At 39.2% G+C, this 26,377-nt stretch overlaps 1 protein-coding gene across 2 annotated transcripts in view; it reads right to left on the bottom strand.

Annotated features, from left to right (window-relative positions):
• The window catches only part of DPP10 (dipeptidyl peptidase like 10), a 429,398-nt gene that overhangs the window by 47,233 nt on the left and 355,788 nt on the right, over positions 1-26,377 (bottom strand). For both annotated transcript variants that reach the window (XM_063400940.1, XM_063400939.1), the window contains exons 6-7: positions 13,896-13,948; positions 13,724-13,805 (exon numbers count right to left, since the gene is read on the bottom strand). In XM_063400940.1, the coding sequence (XP_063257010.1) occupies positions 13,724-13,805; positions 13,896-13,948 (135 nt within the window). The remainder of the gene's footprint in view (positions 1-13,723; positions 13,806-13,895; positions 13,949-26,377) is intronic.

The following is a 26,377-nucleotide window of genomic DNA, read 5'->3' on the forward strand; positions in this document are numbered from 1 at the left end:
TGAGGCCCTGCTTGCTCTAATGTTCTACTTCAGCACTAATCCATCTCATTCTTCCACATCTGGCATCCACTAAACCATTTTTTCATAAACCTTCTTCTAAATTAATTCCTTCCAAAACACTTATTTACTGTTTGCAACATGTTTCACAATTGGAGGATTCTCAGGCTGAGGTCTGGAGCAGAGCACCCAGCCCGAGCTGGCTGCAGATGGCAGGCAGCTGTGAAAACAGAGACATCCACTCCCCAGCTGAACAGCAAACCTAGTGCCAGGAGCTGGAGAGCCCCCCCGTGTGTCTTTAATCATTTCAAACACTACAGGCAGAGAAAAGCTGCTAAATTACACAAAAATGCTCCACTTTTTCCCCTTTGGTGCTCCACTGAAGCCTCCTGCACGGTACATCCACACTCAATCCCTCCTCTGATTGCAGGGCAGAGTTTCAGTGACAGCAGGAGCAGCTTGCCCAGAGCTGCTGGAGGTCACCCTAAAGCCCAGGATTTTTGGGTGGAAGAAAAGCAGAGCTGGTCTGTTCAGCCTGGAGAAGAGGAGACCGAGATAGAATTTCCTTGTGAGGGGAGGAGGAGGGGCAGACATGGATCTGTGTTCACGAATCTGACTTCTGTGTAGTGACCAGGGACAGGACCCAAGGGAATGGCCTGAAGTTGTGTCAGGGGAGGTTTAGGCTGGTATCAGAAGAAGGTTCTTCCCCCAGAGGCTGACTGGGGAGTGGGACAGGCTGGAAGGAAAGAAATTGCCAAATGTGGCTGCAGGTATTGTTTGCCATTACATGGATTCATCACCTTATTCAAGAAAAGTGCCAACCAAACTCTCAAGATACAGAGCAGATGGAGCTCGAAAGGAAACAAAGAAGTCACCTGTATTGGTACATCTTTGGTTAGAAAAAAATCCATAAAACAAGCACTGGTCTCTTTCTGTACAGGTGAGGGTTCTACCTGTGATGTGAGAAAATCACCAGATTCTTCCACAGAATCCCAAAATAGATAAATAGAGAAATAACTACTCCAATCTAGAAGGACTTCAGCACTCCCAGTTAATACCCCAGAAAGCATGACAGTCTTCCCTACCTTTCACACTGAAAATATGAGTTGTGACAAGGCTCAGGAAGTTCTGATTATGCCCAGAAGGAGACCCTCAGGCATTCAGGAGATGCTTCTGCTGCAGCATTCCTGCAGCTGCTAATGACAGCACTGAAGACATCATCCCACAGCCTGCTCAGGCAGCCCAGCCCGGGTCACTCCTGTGTCACCCTGGCAGGTCACCCCTGTCTGGGCCAGCCCAGGAGTGCTCAGAGCCCAGCAGTGCAGGGAGCAGAGCGCTCTGCAGAGGAGCAGGAATATTCCTGCTGCAGGAGCAGCACCCTGTGCCCCTGCAGGGACAGCTCACAGGGCTGCACCTCAGCACAGCCCCCACCGGCCCTGCTGCTTTCCTAAGCACTCAGCACAATTCCCTCCCTTCTTGTGAGACTGCCAGCCAATTAGTTGGATAATTAATTCTTCAAAAGCTTCAAGATGCTTTTCCATCTGGGCTTGCCTCTTACCATTTGTTCTGTCTCCTGTCTTACCATACAATTAGCCAGGGCCAAATCCAGCTGCCCCCAGTCTCATCATTTGCTAAGATCTCCAGATGAAATATGTTTTCTCACTAAAAACCATTAATACAAATAATATCAGCTATTCATGAGCAGGACAAAGTCAAACAAAGAATATTTTCTTAGTTGACCTGAAAATATTGTACATTGCTCTTCAGAGATTAAACCATGACTTCTCCAGTTTCAGGAACAGTGCTAAGTTCATACTGCATGATAACAATAAATATACACATATATATTGTATATATCCAAACAGTTGGTGCCCTTTTGTTCTAGAACACATGGAAAGTCCAGCACAAAAAATGGTCTTGCATAGAAGAAATAAGTAAGTGGCATATTAAATGAAATAATTAATTGCAGAATTATTTTTGAGTCATTTTTATCCTAAAATGTGGTCTCAATTCCTACTGTTGCTTTCGCCACAATTATGGAAAAATGCTGATATCCATGCACTTTCTTTGACTTTTAAGTGATACTAGAACTAACTTTGGATTGCAGGAAGAAACTTAAATCAAAGCCCTGCATCCACATCGAGACAATTTGGTTGCCTCAACAGCTGCTGTTAAGGTAGCAAGATTTGTTTTCATTCAAGTATTTAAAGTATTTGTTTCTACCTTCTGGTTCACAGATCTGAAAAACTATAGAAATAGCCCACTTCAGAAATTTACAGTTTTCACCAATTTAAAAAATACTGCAAATCACCCGTAGGATCTATCAATGCAATAGCTTTCAAATGAATACCTGCCTTGGCATTTTCTCTACCACCACTCAGCATCCTCCAAAGTTCTGACAGACACTGTTTTTCTGAGAGCCACTGATTGTGTTATTTTTAGTCACAGTGTAATATCTGCTCTCTTCTTCAAGTCCAAACTGAGCAAATATTTTCTTGTCATCTGTGATTTCACTTACTATACTCCTGGGACTCACAGACTTAAACTGAGATTGTCAGACCATTATTATACCCACTGTTACAGAAGATGAGTACCCCCTCCTGCTCTTTTTCCTTGCCAAAATCTTATTCACTTGAAGCAGATTCCTGCTGAAAAACAAGGTGTAGTTAAGATTATGTGTTTTGTGTGCCAATGCAACAACAGTGTAACCACTATTTTCTTTTTTTTTTTTTTCTTTTCCCTTTTCACAGTAAAGATAAATGTTCCTTTGGGGAAAAAAAAATCATCCAGAAGGACTCGACATACAGAGCTGAATGGGAACAAAGTTTGCTATACCAAGCTAGAAGTTCCATGATGGCAATCCAAACCTCCTGGCCTGTATCAAAGCTCCTCTGTGGTCACGAGCCACATGGTACCTGGTGGAGAGAGCCACAGAAATCCTTCAGGGGTTTCTGGGAGCAGGAAAGAAGTGGCTTTTCCTGGGGGATGATCTCATTTGGCTCATTTTTATCTACAGCTGTGATAAACTCCCAACTCTGCTGGCACAGGGGTGGCTCACACTGCCCATGGTCAGCACAGGGACACCAGCAGCCCTCCTGTGCCAATGCTCTGGAGTATTTCCAGATCAGGAGCTGGTTTACTGCTCCACACAGGAAAATTGAACACATGTGGTGTACAAAATCACGCTGACAAATCGCATTTCTGGGAGGTGCATTGCACTTTGTTGGAAAAGGAGCAAAATCAAGGGTTGGTGTGTGAAATTCTTGCCCACAGTAATCAGCTGTGGAAGAAGCTCCACGGTAATGAAGAGGGGACACTCACTCATTGAGAGGCAAGTGAAATGCAAGGTGCCAAACTACCACCCCAAACACTCATAATTTCACTGGTGGGACTGATTATCCTGCTAATGTCTTTCTTACACAGCCATCTCTAAAACCAAAGAGAATTATTATATTTCAGATAATATATACCAGAAAAGTGGCTTATAAAGCTTTTATGGGTGTGAATTTTAGAAGGGTAGGATATTCACTAGTGACTTAAAGAGTTACAATTATGCAGACTTCTTCCAAAAGCCTTTTATTTTTTCTCACATCTTACAAATTTTCTGTACAGATTACATATGTTACAGGATGACAATTTCAAGGAAAGTGTTATTGGATTGTACAGCAAAACAGCTTTATTTCCTGTTCCTTTCCCTTACATTATATCTGTATCTGTTTAGATTATGAGTTCTCACAGGCAGGATTGCAGACTACAATGTCTGATCTAGTTTGCAATACAGCTGCTTTGCAAGTCTCCAGGAGTGCATAAATGGCTCTGATCTTTTCTCTGAAGATGGTTTTTTTTGTTTGTTTGCTTTTGTTTGTTTGGTTTTTGTTTGTTGGTTTGGTTTTTGGGTTTTGTGGGGGTTTGTTTTGTTTTGTTTTTTGTTTTTGTTTTCCAGGTCAATCTGCACTGGTACAAAATTTTCAGAGCCATTCAGCTCTGACTTGCTCCACCTCTTGCACCACAGAGCCCTAAATTATTCAGGTACTGGGCACCACAGGCACCATGAGCTACCTAAGGAATGACTGGCAGTGGACAAAAATCTGCCCTTGCACAATCCACACTCCAAGAAATCATCAGACACATTGCAAACGAGGTGGAAACCAAATAATAGACAATAACAAAATTATTATAATTGTAAGCAATAATAACTATATTCACTCTCAAAGGTACCAATTTTCTGAAGGTTGCGACTGACCTGCACAACAATTCTTTCAGAGGAATCTTTAGATTGTATTTAGATTATATTGTAATTAGAGAGAGGGGAAGTAGCTGTTGATCAGTAGGAGACCTCAAAGCACAGACACTTCAATGTCATGCACGACCTTTTTTCTGGTGTCAGTTACAGTATGTTAATTTTATTTTTGCAGTAACTGAGCTGCCACACATAGCAGAAGAACAGAACACTGAAGCATCCCTTTCCTTCTGTCTAGATTAATGCCACTGCACCACGGCAATGTGTTAGCACAATCGTTTGTGAGCAACCACAAACAATCTACAAGGCTATTATATTTAATTGCTATTTAGATAGTTGATAAATCTACAGTAAACAATAGCGAGGATGCACTCATAATGCAGCTATAAGATTAGTTACTAATGTCATGACATAAACCAGGCCATGAACTCAGACTATCAGCAACTCCATGGTAACTCTGATGTTTATGTCCTTGATTTCCAATAAATGCAGGGAAGTGTTGCCCTCTTTTGTTTCAACACACATTAATTATGTTGCCTTTCCAATGATATTGGACCATGATGCTCACTAAATTCACACCCTGCCAGCTCACCCAGGAGAGCAAACATAGTGTAATATGCTATATAAATAAAATCACATATAATATCTGAACTACGACCCATGCAGAAGGCTGCTCCATAAATCTGCTGCACAGATCACAGCCAGGCTGCTTTCCCCAGCCTGGTCTGGATCTGCTGCCTCCTCCCATGAGCTGCCTGAGGAGCTCTGCTGGCTGCAGCACTGTGCAAAATGTCATTGAGGATTGGGCTGCTCAGCCCTTTGGGTTTGTCTAAGTGATGTGAAGAACAGACTTACACAAAAACAGTGCATGCCCAGGAATTCACACTCCTCCTTCCTCACACCTACTGATCGCTTCTGATTAATGAGCCAGCATGGAGCTTATAACAAAATCATAATCTGTCCTTACCATAAAATCCTTTCAAATGATCTCTGGTTATTCCAGGCTCATCTTATACTGATATCAAGCACTCAATTATGCTCAGACAGATCAATTCATAGCAAGCTAAACTGAAAAATTTTCAACTTAGTTACTCTAGAAGAAAAAAAAAAAAAGTGATGTTGGGAGACAGAAAAATACCTAAGGAAATTGTAAGGGCTTGGTATCAGAGGAGGAATCTCCTGTTTTCCTTGACAAAATTTAAGAAAGTAGCATTATAACTGCAAGAACAAAAGTAAAAAGATACCGAATTGAAAATTCTGAGCTGTAAAGTCACACTTACATTTTCTACTATTTTTAGGGTGGTGGGCAATCCCTGAGAACTTTGTATGAAATACAATAGCCCAGGGTGCCTCTGGGCATCTCCTACACGAGAAACCCAAGCAGAGTTGAACACAAAGGTCTGTGCTCTCAGCTGCTATTGCTGACCCACCCACGCTGCTGTATGGGACACGTGCCTTCATCTCCCCACTGCACACAGAGTTCAAGCTGCCTGTTGTCTTTATGAAGGGCCCAAATTTTAGTACATCCACCTGTACAGACTGCACACAGCACATCCAATGCAAGAAACACAACTTAAAATATCTCAGTAAGAGTGAGACAAGGAGAAAATAGGAAATCCTGACTAGCTCTTAGAACAACACATCTGTTTGGGACAATTCAGTATCTGGGAAACAACACTTGAAAATAATTATTTGCTTCCCTCCATACAAAACTTTTCCCTTCTATTTCTATAAACACATCATCATCTGCCATAAATGGAGAAGGAAATCAATGCATTGTTTTGTCTCAGATATCAACAGTACACCTGACTTTTTAATCCTTATTCTCCAGGCTTTGGAGCTGCCAGTGGAGATGCATTCCCCACAACTCCACATCCACAAGGAGTTCTTTGCCTTTCACTGTCAGGTTCAGGCCGAGTCAACATGAGAGCCTAAGTCACTTCAGCACAGTGCAGTAAAAGTTTAATCAGTTCTGATCCTTCAGCACAAACACAGTGGGGAATTCATAACCCCACTGTAGGGAAAAAGAAACATGCAAGGACATTTATGGGCTGGTGAGGATGGAATTTAATGTCTCTTTTTCAAGAGAGACTTGGGTAAAATAGAATTAGCTGGAAGAACTGAACATACCCAAAGTTGTTCAGCCTTGCAGAGGAGGACAGTTGCTCCCACTGAGAGAAACCTGTCTATATTTCTGATGGGTGTTACGTGCTGAATGAGAAAATAGATTTTATCATGAGGCAAACAAAACCCTTAAATGGAAGAGGTGGAGGAACCCTGCCTCAGAGCAAGAGTTCAGTGCAATTTGTGTCAGGTTGGTTTTGCTGCTTCATCCCAGCCTTTCCTAGTTCCTGGCAGAGCTCTGTAGGCACTGGTACCATCACAGAAACTCCAAAGTCTTTTGCAAGTCTTCTGCCAAACACTATACAAAAGGTAAATAAAAATTGTGTTTACAATTCATTAGAACTACCTCTGGCATAGAACCTCAACCAGAAAGGCATTAGAAATCTTCAAACCCTCCTGTTTCAACATTTTGGTGCCTTCCTCTTTGGAATCTTCCTTTTCCAAGGTGTTAAAGAGCAGAGAATACAGTTGTTTTCTTGGTTTTCTTTTTTACTCTTTTTTCTATTTGCCAGATAAAACTGTTGTTTACTTTGCATTAATTACCCAAAGATGGATATGACAAATTTTCCTTCCCATCCTGTGGTGTACTCTTTTTTAATCACTAAATATGACATTACTACATGATTATATGGTCCAGGGACACAGGTAAGCAGTCCTTAATAAAACACAATATTTTCCAACTTCAGTTTAGCTAAGGTTTCCATCAGATTTCAACCTCTTCTTCCCAATTTTTATGGGTGGCTATTTCCAAAGAATTTCAGACTTCTGAAATACAATTTTCATGTTTCTGCATTACAGAAAGCCACACATTTTTCACACAAGAAGCACAGCAGTCCTATTTTATGAGCCATTGGACTTGCAGTTAATATTAGCTAACAGACAGAAGTGTGAATATTCAGATATGCTTTGTTACACACAGACATGCTGAACAATACGATGAGAGATATTGCTGTTTTCATTGCTCCCTGCAGGCTGCTGCATGGAAAACTCCTTATGACTGCTCCTGTGCATTATGTGTGTTTAAACTTGTTCCTCTGGGTCTTTGTGGGACTGTGTGTAAATATGCATACATATTTATACACTTGCATATATATATATATATGTATATATATATATATATATACATACCTACACAATTAACCACGTGAAAAAATAATTTGAATTTTAGCACAGTGATATATCAAATTTCCAATATATTTGCCTCTGGATAAAAAGATGAATTACTTGTGTGCAGGACTTCCATACTGACTCAAATATTAGCTGGATGCTAGATCACTGAGAACAGAACAAGAACCAGGGAGAGGAGACATCTTTTATCTCCCCTCTCGATTTATTCACTATAAAGCTGCTGGGCCTTTTACTGTTCCACATGAAAAACAGTAGTAGAGGAATAATGCTCCTATAAAACATATGATTTTCTCATTATTTCTTCACCTCTTTCAGATACAGCCAAGTGGATATTCCCACTAGGGGCCAGCAATATCTATTCCTTAATACTCATAATTTTAAACTGCCTTTGATACTAGAACACATTCTTTGTATTTCACCAAGCAAATTGATGAAGAAACTTTTTTGCTCAACTTAGCCTTGCTCCATTTTTATAATGTTCCATTTATAATGTTGTACTGGTCTCTAGAGCTCACAAATTTTTTTATTGAATATATCCACCCTTCATAAGTAAAACTGTATTTTTTCCTGTTCTGCCAAACTGCTTGAGTTTTCTGACTGCATTCTCCATTCCCCTTTTCTGAGATGGGAACAAAAGCTTTCAGATGGAGTATCACTTTTGGAACAAGAGAACATGCATTAAATGCTCCTCCAATCCATATTTAAGTGGAGTGAGCAGCCAGACAATCATCATGGAAGATGTTAACTAGTTCAGTAGAATACCTTCAGAGCAACTCAAACTATTTTTTTTTCTTTGAAGAATTGTTTGAATCAAATAACTTGAATTAAAAGGCAAAAAGCATTTAGATTTTACAATGGTAGTCTGACAAATCCAAGAGAAAAATACAATGTGTAGCAGCAGCTTAGGAGGAAGACAGTTTAACTAAGTCTTTCAGGGAACTCTAATTCTTCTGTGGACTCAGGTGGGCAATGCTCAACCACAGTTCCCTTCCTTCAGAGGAACATCCTCAGCAGGACAAAGCATCTCCAAACGTGCTCTGAACTACAGAAGTTTGGTATTTGCACCCCTCATGCATTTTAAATGAGGTGTCATACCTGAGGTTAATGTCACATTGAAGTGTTCTTGTTTATTTCTAGTTTTCAAAATAAATTCAAGCAGATGCTTTCCTCTGAGTTTCACTGCCATTTGCCTCATTAGCATAGTCATTAAAAGGAAAGATGAAATAAAGCTTTGACATTTCCATATGTAATTCTAGGTTATTCATCTAAAATACAGTAAGTCAAAAGAGCAGAAGACTTTGCAGATAAAAAACAGCAGAAGAAATATATTTATTTAGGACTTACTTCATTAGCATTAATTAAGCTTTTACTTCATTTGCATATGCAAGTGTTCTTGCCAGGAGGGGGTGCCAAGTACCCACAGCAGTAATTATGCAAAAAGAAAACACATGGCAAATATTTTACAGAAAGATAAATTACCATGTTTTATAGCAGTTGTACATTACCTTGATAGACCAAACAGTAAATGGAGCTTTCAGCAAGTAATGGCTGCTGAAGCATGTGTTGAGCAAGGTAACTGTGGGAGAACAATCCTGCTAATTCCTCATTTACTAAAATTAGTCCAGTGCTCATCTGAGCATGTAGAAAATAATACAACATCAAAGAACTTTGCTGCTGCACTATTTGTCTTATCTAAAACAGGCTTTGGAAGCTATAGGGAAAAAAAAAAAAAAAGCTAAAATTTTGGCAAAAGGCGATTTTGAAGCAATGTCATGTTAATACAGTCACAGAGATATTTGCATTTTTGTGGGGCAATAAGAATTGATGGGGGAGTGAGGGGAAATTGAAGATGACTGAACACAGAGCAAAAGGGCAGAAAGTTCTTGAAATGGTACATTTATTAACAGCAGTTAAAGCAGATTTTGCTCTGGTTTATTTCTGGGTTTCTGTTTGTATGCTGGTTTTTAGGTAGTTTCAGTACCTAAAGGTGAGATCCTTTTTCACTGGATCTTTTTCATTGTTTATGTAAAGCTTCAGCTTCTAAGATCTGTTATTTGCAAATAACCTTTTGTTGTTGTTGTTTTTGGTTTTTTGGAAGATGAGGGCAACTTACAGATTTCTAATATTTAAAGTACTTCCTAAAAATTGATGAGAACATTCTGAATCCACAATTCAGCTACAGTCAAATTGTTCTTAGTGTATACAGCCTAATAGGTAATTTGACTCAATGATGACCTAAATTAAAACAAAGCACTGTAAAAGCTCATCTTCAGCCCTAACATTTGATAGTGTTATATTTTGTTGCTAACATCAATTTTTGACAAAGCTCCTACAAAATCACTTTCTTTAGTATTCTGGATGGTCTTACTGTTTTCTTGATTTCTTTTTGGTTAAAATATGGATTAATTTTTATGCATAGATATTCATCTGTAAGTCAATAGATCATTATTTATACTGATCCATCCAAATATGTAACTCAAACCTCCCTCAGAATCACTTAATATATCAAAAGAAAAACAAGTGTACTGCAATAAATAACACAAAGCATCTGTTATAAATACAAAGGCAAAGTGACGTGCCTGGATGTATGTTCATAGAATAAAGTGAAATAAGGTATTTTATACAACATAAACAACATGTGCTATCACCAAGGCAGAAAAAAAAATTATTATAATATTTTATACCACCAGGTATGGGATAGCTCTTTCTCAGACACAAGCAGTGAGGTATTTAATCAATAAACTGGAGGCAGAAAAACGTTGATGAAACAAATTAGATCTCTAGTTGGGTTTGTCTTTCCTGGAATTACTTAATGTTGCAGTGATGGATTCTATGGAGACGAGGTAAAGAGATAATCAACTAATGACTTGCACAATTTTAAACATGAGTAATGTTTGGCAAATACATAAACAGCTTCTAACACACTATGACACAGAAATGGTATTTTAGATCTGGCACAGTTCTAACACGAAGCATTTTAAAGAGTGTGACCTTGAAAACAGTTCTCATTTTAAGAGCTATGTGACCTTAAGATACATTAATTCATTAGATAAAAGTTTCTTCTCCCCAATGGCAAACATTTTCAATTTCACCACCAAATGTCATGACTCAAGCAGCAGATGTTTCTCTGAGCTCTCCTCTTAATCACTACAAACTCCTCTACTCTAGGTAAATAGCAAGGAACTGAAATAACTTGCAACCACCATGGTAGATTAAAAACAATGGTGCTGTGGCTCAGTCACCTGGCACCTGACAGAAATAACTCTGTTCTTCCCTGGCCACAGGGGCAGCTGGCCCATCACACAGCCCCAGAAATCATTCCTGACAGTAAACTTAGACTCATGCATGTTTTCCACAAGGATGTGAAATACTGCACATACTTGATCTCACTGAGGCCATATTCTGTCTGTGCAATAAGCAGTTTCTTACATATTCATACATATTTTCCTTCCTGTTGTTTTTATTCCTTCATATCCTTACGTTATCTGTTTGAACATCTTGCCAATTCCTCCTCATTGGAAGACATTGAGATAACTGTGCAGGCTGCACTGTTACTTAGCTCTGCAGAACTGTGGACTGGAGACATTTTACACTATAGTCTATACACTATATCAAAAATAGCTGATCTAAGTCCAAGTCCATGTTTTATCTCCCTATAATTTGGATTTAATCCAGGACTTTCCAAATAGTTATAAGTGTTAAGTTGGGATCTTTGGCTCAGTCAGACATCCCTGTGCCTCGTGTTTCACATTTTGTGCTAATTTTGCTGACCAGTCCCAGCTATAGGATTGCCATTCATGTCTGCACCACGGATGGAGGGGGATGTTCCCCCTCACTTCAGAGAGCTGCACGTACTCTGTCTCTGTGGTAGCACACAGCACGTCATGGGTCCTTCTACATCAAATTTTTTGTATATAATATTAATTCCTTCTCCAATTGTTCTCCACTTGTTCTTCAGTTGTAAAGAATGGCTCTGGGAGATTACCTAGGTTAATACAGTATGATTTTTTATTTAGAGTAAGTATTTCATTGCTTGTTTAACTCATGAATTATCACTATTTCCTTATTCCATGGAAAGGACATGTAAGTTTTGCTCAGGAAGGTAAACCACTCATAGTGTGTTTGGCAGCATGGGTCTGTGAGACTGCAGCTTTGTTTGCACCCAGGCACCTTCCATTGAGAGCCACTGCTGGATTTTCATCATGGATGATGAAATGATTCCCTTTACTCCTTCCTCTGTGCCCTGTTTCACTGCTGGTTGCTTCCTGTAGTGTTTTACTCAAAACCCACTAATGCAGTGTTTGTTCCAATGACCAATTTTATAACAGAACCATCGTGGCAATGTGTCCTCAGCCACACATCTTTGCTCTGCCTAACCTGTTCTGCTGGACTGAACTCTCTGTCCTGCTTCTGCTCGAGGCAGATGTTCCTTTGGACAGCAGCAACAACCATTACTCACAACAGTCTTTATTCATTCATGCTCCTTCCACATTTTTGGCTTGCTGCTGAAGTGGGAGGGTGATGCAGCAGGGCACTTCTGTCACTTTGGGAACCCCATTTTGAACACAAACAGCTTCAGAGGGCTCCCTTCAACTGGCAATTCCTGGAGTCACCTTCAGTGGGCTGTTCCTGCAGGTGAGCATCCCTATGGCAACACTGGGTGCCACTCAGAGTGCACACAAGATTTTGTGTTCAGAGTTATCATTTCCTGGTCCTGCAGACCATATGGCAGCATAAAACGCACAGCAGAGCAGATATTGTTAAAGCATGACATTAACTTTACTAGGGGCATTAACAAAGATGAGTAATGTTATCCTCGCTCCAGTATGAATTATGCCAATGTTTTCAAATTCGGATGATAAAGGTTGTACCTAAAATGATCACCTATTTTTTTTTTCAGTTCTGAGATGTAATAGGAGTCCACTTGTGCCTGTATCTGAAAGTATCCATACATATTTTTAGAATGACATTTTAAGCAAAGCATGTAAAGACAATGTAATTCTGATTTATTTTTCTGAGGTTTATGATTGGTAAATCTGACCCTGTTCTTACGAGACATCTCAGGAAAAGCAAAAGATATTTTCTCAGTGATCACTGCACCTAATTTCAGTTCTACTTTAGATTACTGATCCTCTGTCCAGCACAGACAAATCTTACAAACTGTAATTTAATTAAAATATTTCTTAAATCTGTTCAATTTTGCAAAAGCTTCTCTTTTCTACTACAACCTACGTGGTTTGCCACATCCCATAATGCTGCCTGGTAAATAACCTATGTATTTATTACCACTAATCCTGTTGCCATGCTCTCACTATTAATAAATCAATGTGGTTAATTAATAAAACATACCAAGCATGTTCCAATTACTTTTTCTCACCTGCCTCCACTTCCTTAATGCAAGACATTCCCACCAGAAACATTTTTTACTTTCCAATCATCTTGATGAATGATATAAAGCAACAGGGTATATTCTCTAGACATTCAGCTTACAGCCTCTCTACATGAACAAGCTCGATGTGCAAGGAGGCCCTGGGATCATGCCTGGGGCATTAATGAGCTTATTAGAACACTGTAACAAGGATTATCTGAATTTCTTATGCAGAACTGAAGATTTAATCAGTCTCTTGCCTTCAACTCCAAACACAGGTCAGCTTAAAATCATTGCTGCTCAAAAACCGCAATTTTTTTTCTTCTTATATTGACTTTGGTTATGATGACCATGGATGATTAATGTTCATTAAAAATGGTAAAACTTCTGGAAAAAAATTAAACATGAAACACGGCATCTCATTTTATTATTATGAATTCCATGCAGCACAGCTGACCTTGGCAGTAATTTTCCTCCTGAAATGAAAACATCACTTTTCATGAGTCCATCACACCACATTTGGATGCTAAGCTTTTGCCCACAGTTTTCATTGATATCGCATTTACAATAAAACTGCTTTTCACCTTTAGCGTTCCTTCCCACACAGCAGTAGCCATAAAGATGGCTATCCTGAAAATCACTTGAGTACATATTTAGATGATTCTTTCAACAACTGAACCATTTGCTTATCGAGGGTCAGCCTGGAAAAACATATTTTTAATAAACAATAAACAAATAAATAGAGCTCTCCTAAAAGCTGTAATAGGAGCATGCTAGCATAGTGCAGAAATACGTAACACAACTTATCTTAAGGCTTTCACTTTTGTTATTACCTCAGCCCATACATTTTTAATGACTGTGCTTACCAGTTGCTGTCCATGAACACCCCAGGCTGCATACTGTAAAACTGAATCCTCTACTTCTGGAGGGTTTAACTCCCAAACTTCCCTTGAAAAAAGGGAAACATTTTTACTTGAACACACTGGTATCACCTCATGCATAGAGCCACCAACAATGACACAAAACAACGTGACTTACCTCGTGTGTATGTTGTAAATCACATATGAAGCTGTGTAAGAAGAATGAAAAACCTGTTAAAAAAAGAAATAATAATTACAAGACAAAATACAGGATTAAATACAGAATACCATAAAGGCAGTCACCATCTTTCAAACCCTGTAAACACCAGTACCTTTATTACTGAAGAATCTTTTACTGGATTAATATTAACCAACAGACCTGAATCAGGTTTTGAAAGATGTAGGAAGGACGCACCTACTCACCTGTTAACTTAACCAGACACTGTAACTGTACAACAACTGCACAGAAAGTGGCCCAATTAGAAAAACCTGCATTCCTGCTTAAAAAAAAAGCAGTAAAAACAACCTCCCCCACCAAAACAAAACAAAAAACAAACAAACCCAAACCAAACCAAACCCACTGAGCATACGCCTTAGGGGAAAAAAAAAACCCACACTCTTTTTTCTTCATCAAGCTGTGTCAAAGTGATTGCACAGCCATCACAGCTATTCTCCTTGAAATGCAGACCAATACAGGATAATATGGAATTTTTCTGAGCACCTGCTATGAGCAGCCTGAAGATCCTCCCAGGTGTGGCTCACAGAACAGAAAAACCCTGGACTTAGTGGGGCTCCATTTGCTGTGGCTTTCATTAAATAAGTTTTGGTCTGGTTTTGGCTGCCTTCCTTTGTTTTTCAGGACAAGTCTGTCGAAGGTTTTTTTGTCATTCTGGGTAAAACAAAGAACTATTTTTCAGTAAACCTTTCTCATTCCATAGCAAGTTACCAGTGACTTCTGGATTCCAAACCTGTAGGAATCTCTGAATGGAGCAGAAGAGCACTTACAGTGTGTAATGTGATAGACCACCACAGAAAAGGGCTCAAATCAAAGCAGACTGGTACACATCCTCTCTAGTCAAACATCTGTCTATACACAGACAGTGAATAACATAGTGGATTTTGCTCTCTTCCAGGCTTGACTGACTGGTTTTTACCTAGCTCATTTTTTGCCTCTACATCTTGTATCACGAAAGTACCAGATTTCTAGTTTAGTTATATGATTCCATATTAGTTTAAATAATAATTCCATATTAGTTTCCATAATTCCATATTAGTTTAAATATGATTTGAACTTAGTTCATGATCTTGAAATATGAAACATATTTACCACTAACTATTACTGAAGTAAGCAGAAATCTTCTTTTTAATGTAAACTTCTGTCAGAAAAAAACCATTAGATTACATCCACTAGAGTTACTGCAGCTTCATGTCTACATTTACAGCACGTCTGCTTGGCAGGTGCAGGATTTATCTCTGGACAGGCTAATCCCAGTTAGCTGGGGACAGCTGCAGCTGTAAGGCAAAACCTGGACATGGATACGTGTTGGGAACTCCTGAGGTTGTATTTTCTGCTCTGGGAACCTTTCAGTGTCTCCTTCAAAGAGAATGGCAAAGGGGGATCCTGCATGGACAGAGCCACTGGAATTTGTCACTCAAGCACACGAGAAGGTTTCAGAGGTTGTTGTTTTTTCTGGAGGCCATTCAATAACAGAGCCATCTGAAACATCCTTCCACTGACTCCCTTTTCATTTTTACTTCCCTTCCAACACATGCCAAGAATTTAGCATGCCCTAAATCTTTTCTGGCTGATGCAGCAAGAATCCCACAAAGGTGTCTAAGATTAGTAACTCCACTTTGTGCAACAGCTGATGTCCCTTCTGTAAAATTTCCCTTTGAGACAAAAATAACTTCCATTTTCCAAGCCTATTGTGTTTAATGTCAGAACTGTTGCTTCAGTAAGCATCATACATACATTACAAAGTATGCCCCAAACCTTTTTATATTTTATATTACAGCTTAAGATAAAGTTTTTTTGTCATGCAAGGTACCAGCCTCTTCTGAGAAGTGTGACTGAAACAGAGACAAATGGTGTAATCATGGTGGTTTCTGCACTGCCAGAGGTTATCCAGATGGGCACTTGCCAGCACCTTTTAAAGAAGCTTTTACAAAGAAGAGAAATAGGCCTCTTGTCCTTGTGGGAAAAGGGAAAGTTGGTACCAAAGATAATGCATGGAAGGTTGATAAATATTTTGAATAGAAATATTTAAAAAGTAAATTATTAGACAGAATATATTTCAACAAGAAATGCTAAACTAATAAGTCATTCTGACAGCTTAAACAGAAAATATACTGTGACAACAAGAACAACACTTCATATATCATGTGGAAATTCTGCTCCTGCCTTGTGTAACATTTCTGTCTAAACATTTATGCAGAAACATTAATATCTGTTGAAAAAAGTTGAAAGAGCTCCACTTCTAGTGTAGACCAACACTACAGTGAAGTCACTTTCAGACAGATGCTGACATTTTTCTCGATTTACTCAGTTTCAGTTCTTAACAGGAAAACCATGTATAAATTACAAGTACAAAGCTTCCTAATTCATCTTGCTTGCAAGAGCCACACACTGAAACACAGTCACCATCAAAACAAATTCAATAAAAAAGGACATTAAAAAAAAAAACTTTCTAGCCTGGCTTTTACAGAAAGTGCTTAGGAAGCTGTTGTGGTTTAGTACAAAGGCTTAACCTGTTTGGCTTCCCTTGCACAGAGCTGTGTCAGTGGCTGGGACACAGCTCTTCCCTAACATCATCACACAACATCTGGCAGCACAGGGAGGAGCACCAGTGACCCTCAGAACACCTGGATCAAAGCTCCCACACAGCCACCAGCTGTGTCCTCTGCAGAAGAGGCTTGGGGAATTATGCCCTGCAGAAAAAATCCCTGGTAATTCCTGCAGCACTGACCCCTCTCACAGTTTATTTACAGTGAGGGCTGGCTACTGTGTGCAACAGTCAAACCCTAAGTGCAGCCATTCCTATCCCAAAATGTTTCAGACATTTCTTGTACTCCATGCCTTCTAACTGAGGTGCTATCAAAAGACTGCAAAAAGACTAATATTTCAACATGGTCACTGAATTGACCAAAATAAGAGATGTGAAACTGAGGAAAAGAGTTTGGTTGTAGTGAAAAATATTCATCTTCTACATACAGAGAGAATCAGTTAATGGTTATGGACACACAAAACATCTCTAAGAAGAAAATCAATGTAGGAGAGAAAAGTCTTTTAAAATATTAAATGCATTACAGCAGTGTCATATCAGCTGAGGAAAACAAAAAAGAGGAAAATGGCCCGGTATAATTTATTAATTATACATGTTAAGGTTGGGCACTGTGAGGAGCCTTAACTTCAGAAGTGGCATGTATGACTGCTAGGGTTGAGGCCTTTCTGGCAAGTAAGTAACTTGCCTGCTTCTATTATGATAACTGGAAAATGTTCTCTGAAATGTTAAAAATTGTGAAAATGGCTTTTTAGATCAGACAGACAGCATACCTCCCCCTCAGTACAATTTCTTTAATTTTTCTTTTGCCACAGAATGCAGTCGGTAACAACCATTGCATATTAAATATTTCTTCTGAATTCATTCTTTTGTCAGTTTATTAAGTGATGACAAGCTTTCATCTGGTGCTGCTCAACACTGAAAAAGTTAGCTGCATTTGTGTATGAAAAAGATGAAATTACAGAACTCCACTACAAAGGACCTAAAAGTAAAAGGTGACAAAAGTATTTCAAGACAAATTGCTCCAGTCAAAATGTATTGAAATAACAATCCATTACTCAGCTAACAGCCAACAATAAAAAACACACTTATCAATCATGATCTGAACTTTTAGATGACACATTTAGATGAAGGTGTGATTCTTTCAACACCTGAGTTCTGGAGTTTCATGTGTCCCTCATTCTCTGCCTTTCAAGGAATTATTTTTTCTTTCTGTGGTTTCTAAAAATGAAATAATTCCATGGAACTCAGCCCAACAAAATGCAAGAAAACAGTGCCTTATACACTTTGCCAAACACACTCCACTAATTCTGCAATACGGTCCAGAAAATATCCAGTTCACTGTCCCTGGGTAAATTGGAAAACATTTCTCAGCAGAATAGTGTTTTTGCTAAAAAGCTGCCAAGAAAATCTCAGTAGCAGTATTTTTATGGCATGATGGGAGCTCTCAGCTCCAGGGAAATGGAAGAGAGCTGATGACATTAGAACCTCACAGCACTATAATCCCAAAAAGCTTGGGCATGCCAAACACCTTGATGCATCCTTCATCCATTCCCTGTATTATAAACCAATTACATTCTTTCGTGTGTTATTTATTTAGAGCAATAATGATGCCCTCTTGCTGGCACGGCTTTTTGCAAGGCAGTGGAGTGACTGTCCTGTATTTTTGTTTTCACCCAAACAGACACCTGCAGTCTGGACTCATCTCTGCAGTTCTCAGTGCTGCTACACTCTGTAAATTCCAGTAAGATATCTCACGAGGTATAAAAGCACTCAGTCTGAGCAAGAACTATAAAAGTGAGAGTACACAAAATACACTGAAAATTTCAGCACCTGCAGGAATACTTTCAGTTATTCCAAAGCTTAACAGCCAAATGGTGCCCATGCACACAACATAGATATTCATCTATTTGTAGTGTACATAGCAAAGAGAATACACTATTTAACAGCCATGCCCTTCCCATTAGTTAAAAAAAAAAAAAAGCAGCAGAGACTCATTAAAAAAGTGAAATTACAGTGTTTTCCATCATTCCCATTCCACTTATCCCCAAACACATACTCTTTGATTTGGAAAGAGACTCTTTGTCAGATAAGGTTTAAAACCATGCAGATCTCTGATCTGATACCAGTGAGTTATCAGATCTTTTATGGGTTAATTTACACTTCTGATCCCATGAAAAACAAAATCTAGAATTTTAAGAGACTACCAGTCCGAATGAAAAATGACTATATTCCTGTTCTATGAGTCAAAGAATTTAATCAGTTTTGGACACAAAAAAACCTCAGCTGGGTAAAGTTTTAACTCCTGCATTATATGGATGCCTCTCAAACAGTATTACTCATAAAAAGAGAAAGATCAAAAAACTCCTTTTATTGCTTCACAGGCACAAGTCAATTATTAGGCAGTTCAAAGCTATGAGAGAACCCGACCTAGAAAAGGTTTTCTGTGCCTGAAAGCTTTTCTATTTTTTCCAGGTACATCAGTTGGCCTAATAAAAGATATTACCTCTTCCCACAAATCTTCTCGTTTATCTCTTCAGGCCACCACATCTACTACGTTAAGGAGGAACAAATATTCCTAAGCTCAGCTGAAAAAAAAAGGACTACCTAAAACTAAAAGTGACCCTTCCTAATTAATAACCTGCATTACACTGCACATCACAAAATGCATGTGAACCCAGAAATCAGGAGGCAGGACACAGTGCAGCAGGGGAGTAAACAGGAATACATCTTGCCAAGGACACTCACTTCTCCATTCATCCGTGGCCCTTCCCACTTGTGAAGATGTTTCATAACACGTTGGTGAAATGGCATTAGCCTGGCACCTCTCCAAACTGCCTCGGTGGGTGCCAGCCACGGGAGCTGCCTGTGCTCAGTGTGAAAAACAGCAACACGAGTAGGGCTCTGCCTTTATCCTCTTTTCTACACTTGATTTGAGCATTTGAAGAATTACTGAAAAATCTGCTTATGCTGAAAACTGAACCAAAAAGCCTTTGCCGTGGTAAAGTGATTAGAGGGCCAAGCAAAAAGTAACTCCTCGTTCACCTGCCATTCATGCAATGGAGTACCCACCACAAATGACAAACAGAATCTCATTCACAAATCCCAGTCTGTAAGAAACCTCCACTGAAGGCTACAATTTAGAAAAAGAAATATAAATAAACAGATATTGCGTCCTATTTTGCCTTTAGGATTTAAGCCCCATGGAAGAAAACTGGAATACCCAGAACATGCCATGAGCTACAAATAATGAGCAAGGACCAGATGCAGAGTGGAGAGAATATGAGGGGATGTAATGAAGCACAGGAAGGTTATGGAGATCTTTTGAAGGGATTACTGATATAAATACAGAGTTTTCTGGCCTGTGGCCAGAAAAAATACCTACGTTATATATTTTCATAAAGTTAACATACATTCAGGTTCACTCCCCATATAAAAACCACAGCCCATACAAATTGTAATAAATTAGACAAAGTCTATGCATATTCTTTATATAAATTAGGCAAATAATTATTGAAATTATTTTTCCTGTAGTTAGTGATATTTTACTCTCAAGTTTGCTCAGAGAATACTGGTGTAATTCAGGTTTCTAGCAATGAAAATGAGAAAAGGCTTTCAGCAGGTCTCTGATGCCATTACTAACTCCTTATTCTGATACACATTTGGAGAACACAGATTTATATTTTGGCCAAACTCTCTCCATTGTGGAAAGTCTGCTGAAAGCAAATGAGTTACAGTAGGAGGGGGCAATCTCTGCTTTATCCATCAGGATTCCAAGCAGCAACTTCTTGCTCTCCAAAAAACCAGATTAACATTCACACAACCAGCTCCTATTCCTCATTTCCTTTTTATGAGCTTTAAGACACGTGACCTTGCTGGGACTGCAGAGCAAAGAGAATGGAATCAGTATCTAATGTGCTGATCACAAAACAATAAAAAAAGATATATTCCTTTCTTATCTTTGTATTGCAAGATGTTCAGCACCCCGTTAGTAAAACCTGTGAGGGAGTTAAAAAGATTAAATTAGAAGCAGCATGACTACTGCTAAAGGCAAAGCACAGCTGCTGGATGAAACTTCCATTCATTTTGCAATTTATGTGCTAAATAAATTAATAATGTTAATGGTATCAATAAAATTATAATGAAACCCAAATTTCTCTAAAATTCTGTTATCATTCACCTCAACTCTTCCCCCTTTGCCCTTCCAGTCTGACTCTGTGTGTTCTCCAGCACAGGAACTGCTGCTCAATGGGATTGAACAGCTAAATATGGCATGGCCATGGTTGGGTTTCATGTGATTGTTTCCTTGGGTGTGTAAGAAGTGAAGAAAGAGCTCTGCAGCACTGAATTCTGAGCCACAGAGGGACATGAAACCCTGGGTAACACCTACACTGTCAGTGAAGAGTTTGGAAAACCACACTCCACACCAATAAGTGACAGGCTCTGCATATTAATGAAAATAACATTGATCAAAGAATTCTGCTGATTTTATGCCATGGCAACAAACACAGTGAGACCTCAGAATATGCACTGATACCAAAGCTCAGCTCACTTTGGGATTCACACCAGAAATGCTTCACACCCTGCTCCAGTGAAGTGGCACTTCTGCTCCTGGAGCTCCAGTACTGAACTGGTATTTTCCTGTTGTAAGGTTCAGTAAGCCAAGCCACATGAGTTAAAGATTGATTATGTCTGGGACAGAGAGAGCAATGGGGACTTCTCATTTCAAATAGTATGGCACAACATATTCTTCAACTGGTTTCAGAGCAAACTCTTAGAAACAATCAACAGAAGAGTCTCTAATACTGAGATGATGAATTACCACCCATTTGTAAATCCTATCACTTCTACCCAATTCTAGAAGCAAAAAAAAAAAAAAAAAATAGAGGCAAATTTTGCCACTCTTGATGTCTAAATATTAATACAGTCTTCCACACTTTTGGCCCTTTGGTGAAATATCTGGTTTCTGAAAACTCTGTGTGTAATTGCAGAGTTAATTTAAGATAGAACTTGATTCATTTGAGCACTGAAGTTATATGACAAGGTTATAACTTTGAAAAGCATCATATTTATTTGTTTCAATCAGCATTGATTATTTCTCATGATTGATAAGAACCACTGCATATCCCTGGTAGTAATTTATGGTTAACAGTAATTCTTTGGGGTATGAAATATTGCCAGCCATAACAACTATATGCTGCCAAACCAAAATAAATATAAAGGCAAGACATTTTGAGACATGTAATTTATCTGTAAGAAAAAAGGCTGTCAAGGAGGCCTAAACAAAAAAGCACCTCTAGAAAATCTCTTAGAGCCTCAGCTGTTCACAGAGAATTTTTTCAATAAGATTAATTATCTCAAGAAAAAGACATCCACTGCAGAATGTAAATTAAATCACAATCAATTAAACTCAGTTCATATAACCAAGAGTAACGTGATACAAATCACAGTTCAGAATAAATGCAGAAACTTCTTTTTCTTCTCCTACATCAACAGCTGATAGACCATCATTTGGATATGCAACTCAATCAGTTTGGAATATATAATAACTTCAGATGCGTGAATTATTCAAGAAAGAATGTTCTGCATTGCCACTTCTGAAAGCCTCACATATCACTGTCATTTGAAATTCTATTAGTTACACTATCACGTAAAATATGTTTCTGGAGTCTTGTATGAGATGACTTATGACAAAAAAAATTTTTTTTTTTTTTCTGGCTTATTCACCTGCAGCATTACAAAACAGGAATGACTGGACTGAAATCATTGTTACATGACAGTGAAACTGGTGAATCTCAAGCCTCAAGCATTTTTTTTTGGTTGATACACGGGGATGTGCACCTCCTTTTCAAGCACATCCTCACACTCACATTCAGTGTGATCAAAATTTGGACTTGTGAGTATTTGGGGATTTATAGAAACTTCTCTTTTCCTGAATTGATTTGCAGGCAGCTTTAGAGTGTGAATGTGCATTTTGATCTGGACAAGCGTGAGGGGAAACAAAAGACAGAAATTCTGACAGCACAACCAGAACTTTTATCTCCATGGAAATATGAGACTGGTGAGGGTGCCTGCCTCTGGTCAATGCAGCTGAGAATCCAAATCTGTCTTAGAAAAATATGCATTTAAGTACTTTAATATGCCTGACACTTCAGACAGTCTGATCTCTTTACAAGGTCCTATGGATTACTCATATCCTTCCAAAAGGCATCATCTACAGGGAATTTGGATTGAGTATCTCCATACATACTAAAAATTGTTAACTGAAAGCAAAATATGTTTTAAAAAACTGATTGTTAAAGGCAAAGCTGCATCAAGTCGTCTCAGAGTGTTCTGAGATGCTTTAATTGCTCTTTGAGGTACTGTGGAAGAAACAATCAACTCAAGATTTGGTTTTATTTTCAGTTTTTCCACGGTGAGTCACATATTGTACTTATTCAAACAGACTGCTAAAGAGAAAATTGCCAAATGCAGAAGAAACACATTGTTTTGAAGAGGCACACTTGTACATGTTGTGGTATTTACAAAAAATATGCATCAACTGATTAGTGTGAAATATGATGAAAAAAAGTTTAAAAAACTACCCAGAATTTTTTTCTAAATTAACATTCCCTATAAATGAAATGTCCAGGTTCTGAGCACAAAACTAAACAGAACTGAAGGTGGCCTGAAATGATGAGGACACAAAAGGAAATCAAAGCATGTGATGAGTCAATTTGGAAGTAAAGACTACAGCCTCAATATCTCTTTTCTTCTCCAGACAATCTGAGTCACTCAGGCAGCAGTTCGGAAGCAGATACAGGATGCTCATCTGCTGTTTGCTTACAAATTGCATGAGGAGACGAAAAGACCCTGGGGAGCTGGAGAAAGGAGAAGCAATGAGATAAATGGCCTGTGGGTCTGAAGAAATGCAGAGGGAAAATGGAAAAGAACACTGGGCTGAGGGAAGCAGATGGCTAAACCAGCAAGCATGCAAGATGAAAGAAGACAAAAAGAAAGGGCTAAAAATATCAGGATGGGAAAAAAGAGACATAACAAAAAGAAAGAACAAATCCAGAACAAAACAGAGATGAGACCCTTAAAGGACTGCAAATGAAGAGGATGAGATCAAAGGAGAAGAGGCAGCAGGAAGGGAGAGCAGTAAGCAGACCTGCAGTGTGTGGGCATGGGCTGGAACACACAGGCTCAGGGCACTGACGAATGAATTCAGGCAGAAGAGGGTGGAACCTAGAGCCTTTCTCTTCTAGAGGATCAAAGACATGAATGAAAACCTCTTTTCTAAGCAATGTGACAGCTCAGTAGCTGTACCTGAGCTACCTGCCTTTCCCTGCCTTGGCTACCACCATGAATTGCTTGGTGTGGCTATGACACACGGAACAGCAGGAAGGCAGTGGGTGTCTCTCAGGATCAGTCTCCTCTCCTTTAGTCTCCCACTGTGACATCAAGACACCTTTAATGGTAACTCTGGGTGGTGGAGAGTCCAGGGAATCTTTGTGTGCTAATGGCAGGGTCTTCTAATAGCAAGAAATTCCTTATTTAGCCTTTTATAGAGTTTTCATGATAAAACAACTGTTTGTTTCTCTTTGAGTGTTTATCTGCCTGCAGGTTGAGCTATGACCAGCTTTCACAACCACTTTTGAAACCCATGTGTTTAAAGTGCTCTTGTACTGCAATCAAACCTTAATTATTCCATTCCAACATGACCAGGACTCCATCCCTCCAAGACATTCTCCAGAAACCCTGTTTAAACTCTTCAAGTAATTTGAACACCACAATTTAGATTTCTTATCTCAGTTTGCACTGCAGTGTGAACTCCAGTATCTTCATGTTTTAAGTACATCATGAAAAGAAAATCTTTTCCATAGGAGTAAGTTCAGCAAGTATGACTACAGCTAAATTTCATCTTTAAACTTCCTTTTTGGTCATGCCCTATTCATCTCCCACATCTCCATGATTTCTTTGCTTCTGCTGGCCCTGCTAACAGGCTTACACTGTTCCCCTTCTGTTCCACTACCCTGTGACAAAACTGAGCAAAATATCACCTCCAGGTGCACTTCCCAACAATGGAGCTCACAGCCAGTTATCCTCTCCAGCACTTCCCATTAGCAGGCCATGGTGCTGCTTGCAGCCAACGAGGTCTACCTTCACTAATTTCCTGTATTGTGCCACATTTCTGTGCTGGTCTCTGTTGTGGCCGTTTTATGACATTACGGTCCCTTTGATGGTGGGATCATGAAGTAGACTCCTGTAGCAAGTAAAAGACCTCTTCATGATGAAGTGATTAAAAGGTCATGATAAGAGAGCTATTCATTTAGTACAAGGGAGTGCTTCGTGGTGATCTCAAAGAAGCTGGAACAAAGTGATGAATGCCTCACACCAAACTCGTCTCTCCAGGAAGCATCTAATCTGGTGCTGTATTTGCAGACAATAAATAGAATGACAAAGGCTAAATTTGTGCAGGTGGTTGACTGCCTTCACTGGAACATTAATTTATTGCCTAAGACCCCAGGCTAAGCCTTTCATGCTCAAATACCCAAAAAGACATGTCCTTACTTGAAAAGAACACAAAAATTGGATGATAAAGGGGCACATCTTAATATTCCTCTAAAAAGTGGACTCAACCATTTGATCTGTTAGGTCTGTCACACTATCAGTGCTCCTCATAGCCTGAGATGGAAGCTAGGTTTAAAGAGTGATGTGCAACAAAGACAGCTTAAAACATTTCTCTGGGACAGTTACATAAAGGTCTAGTCTTTGCCACCTACTTCAAGGTATTTCAACTCTATGTCTGTATTTTAAAAGATCTTCCTTTCATTCTACCTGTACCAAAGTGACTGCTAACTCTCATTTACGGAAATTCACTTATCCCACTCTCCTTTCAGCACTGTTGAGAAATGCCAACGCCAGCAGATTTACCTGCTTTCCCAGCTGTCCTGTTGGCCTAGTCAGAGGCAGTCAGACAAGGTTTTTTGTGATCAAGGAGGCAGGAATGGGGCCAGTGCCTTTTCTGTGAGAAAGATGGGATGGTTCCTCATGGATAATGCAGATGGGAGATACCCCTGCCATGCCGTGGGCTATGAGAAAAGGACTGTGGGACAGTTAAAATATTTGAAAAACATACAGCCCGTTTTTATCTTTGGGCATTTTCTCTGGGATAAAGTTCTCAGCCATTGGATTAATGTTTTACTTCTTAAGAGTCAAACAGTGCCAACCATCCCCACTGATATCCACTTGCATGGTGGATTCAATTGTGCTGTACAGAGGGGTTTCCAGTGAGTGGAAACTCTGCCTTAGCATTTTTGAAGCAATGATTTAAGTGAGGCTGACCCTTTCCCTTCAGGCCAAGTAATTTCTTATAAATAGAAAGGCACAGGTTTCCCATGGAGGTACTTGTTTAATGAGAAGCAGCAATTCCAGACTCCAGTGATGAAGGAGCCAGCTTGATACTTCACTGCCTTATTTCTGTTTTGTAGGGGGAAGTGACTCATTAAGTGGAGGTGGCTGGGGGGATTCTTTCAATTTAATTATTTTAGAATCTCTCTTCATCCTTCTAATTTGTAGAATGTTCTTACAAAGCATTTGTTCTATTTTAAAAATAATTAACTCCTACTTTTGTTCTTGATGTTGAATATTTCCCAGGGAACTACTTTGTGCTCTGATTGTACATAGTAGATTGTTCCTGAACACACCAACTACTTGTTGAATTGCATCAGTTCTTATTTAAGAATGGCAAAACTATTCCAGCTTTACTACATCAAGTAAAGGACTCGGCTGGATTTGTTCTTTTAACACCACTGTGTGGGCCACAAGTCAATTTTCAAAACTTCCTGACAGAACACTTGCATATTTTCTCAGCTTCTGTTGTGACCCCCACCCCCCC

Source organism: Prinia subflava, chromosome 6 (genome assembly GCF_021018805.1).
Source record: "Prinia subflava isolate CZ2003 ecotype Zambia chromosome 6, Cam_Psub_1.2, whole genome shotgun sequence".
NCBI lineage: Eukaryota > Metazoa > Chordata > Aves > Passeriformes > Cisticolidae > Prinia > Prinia subflava.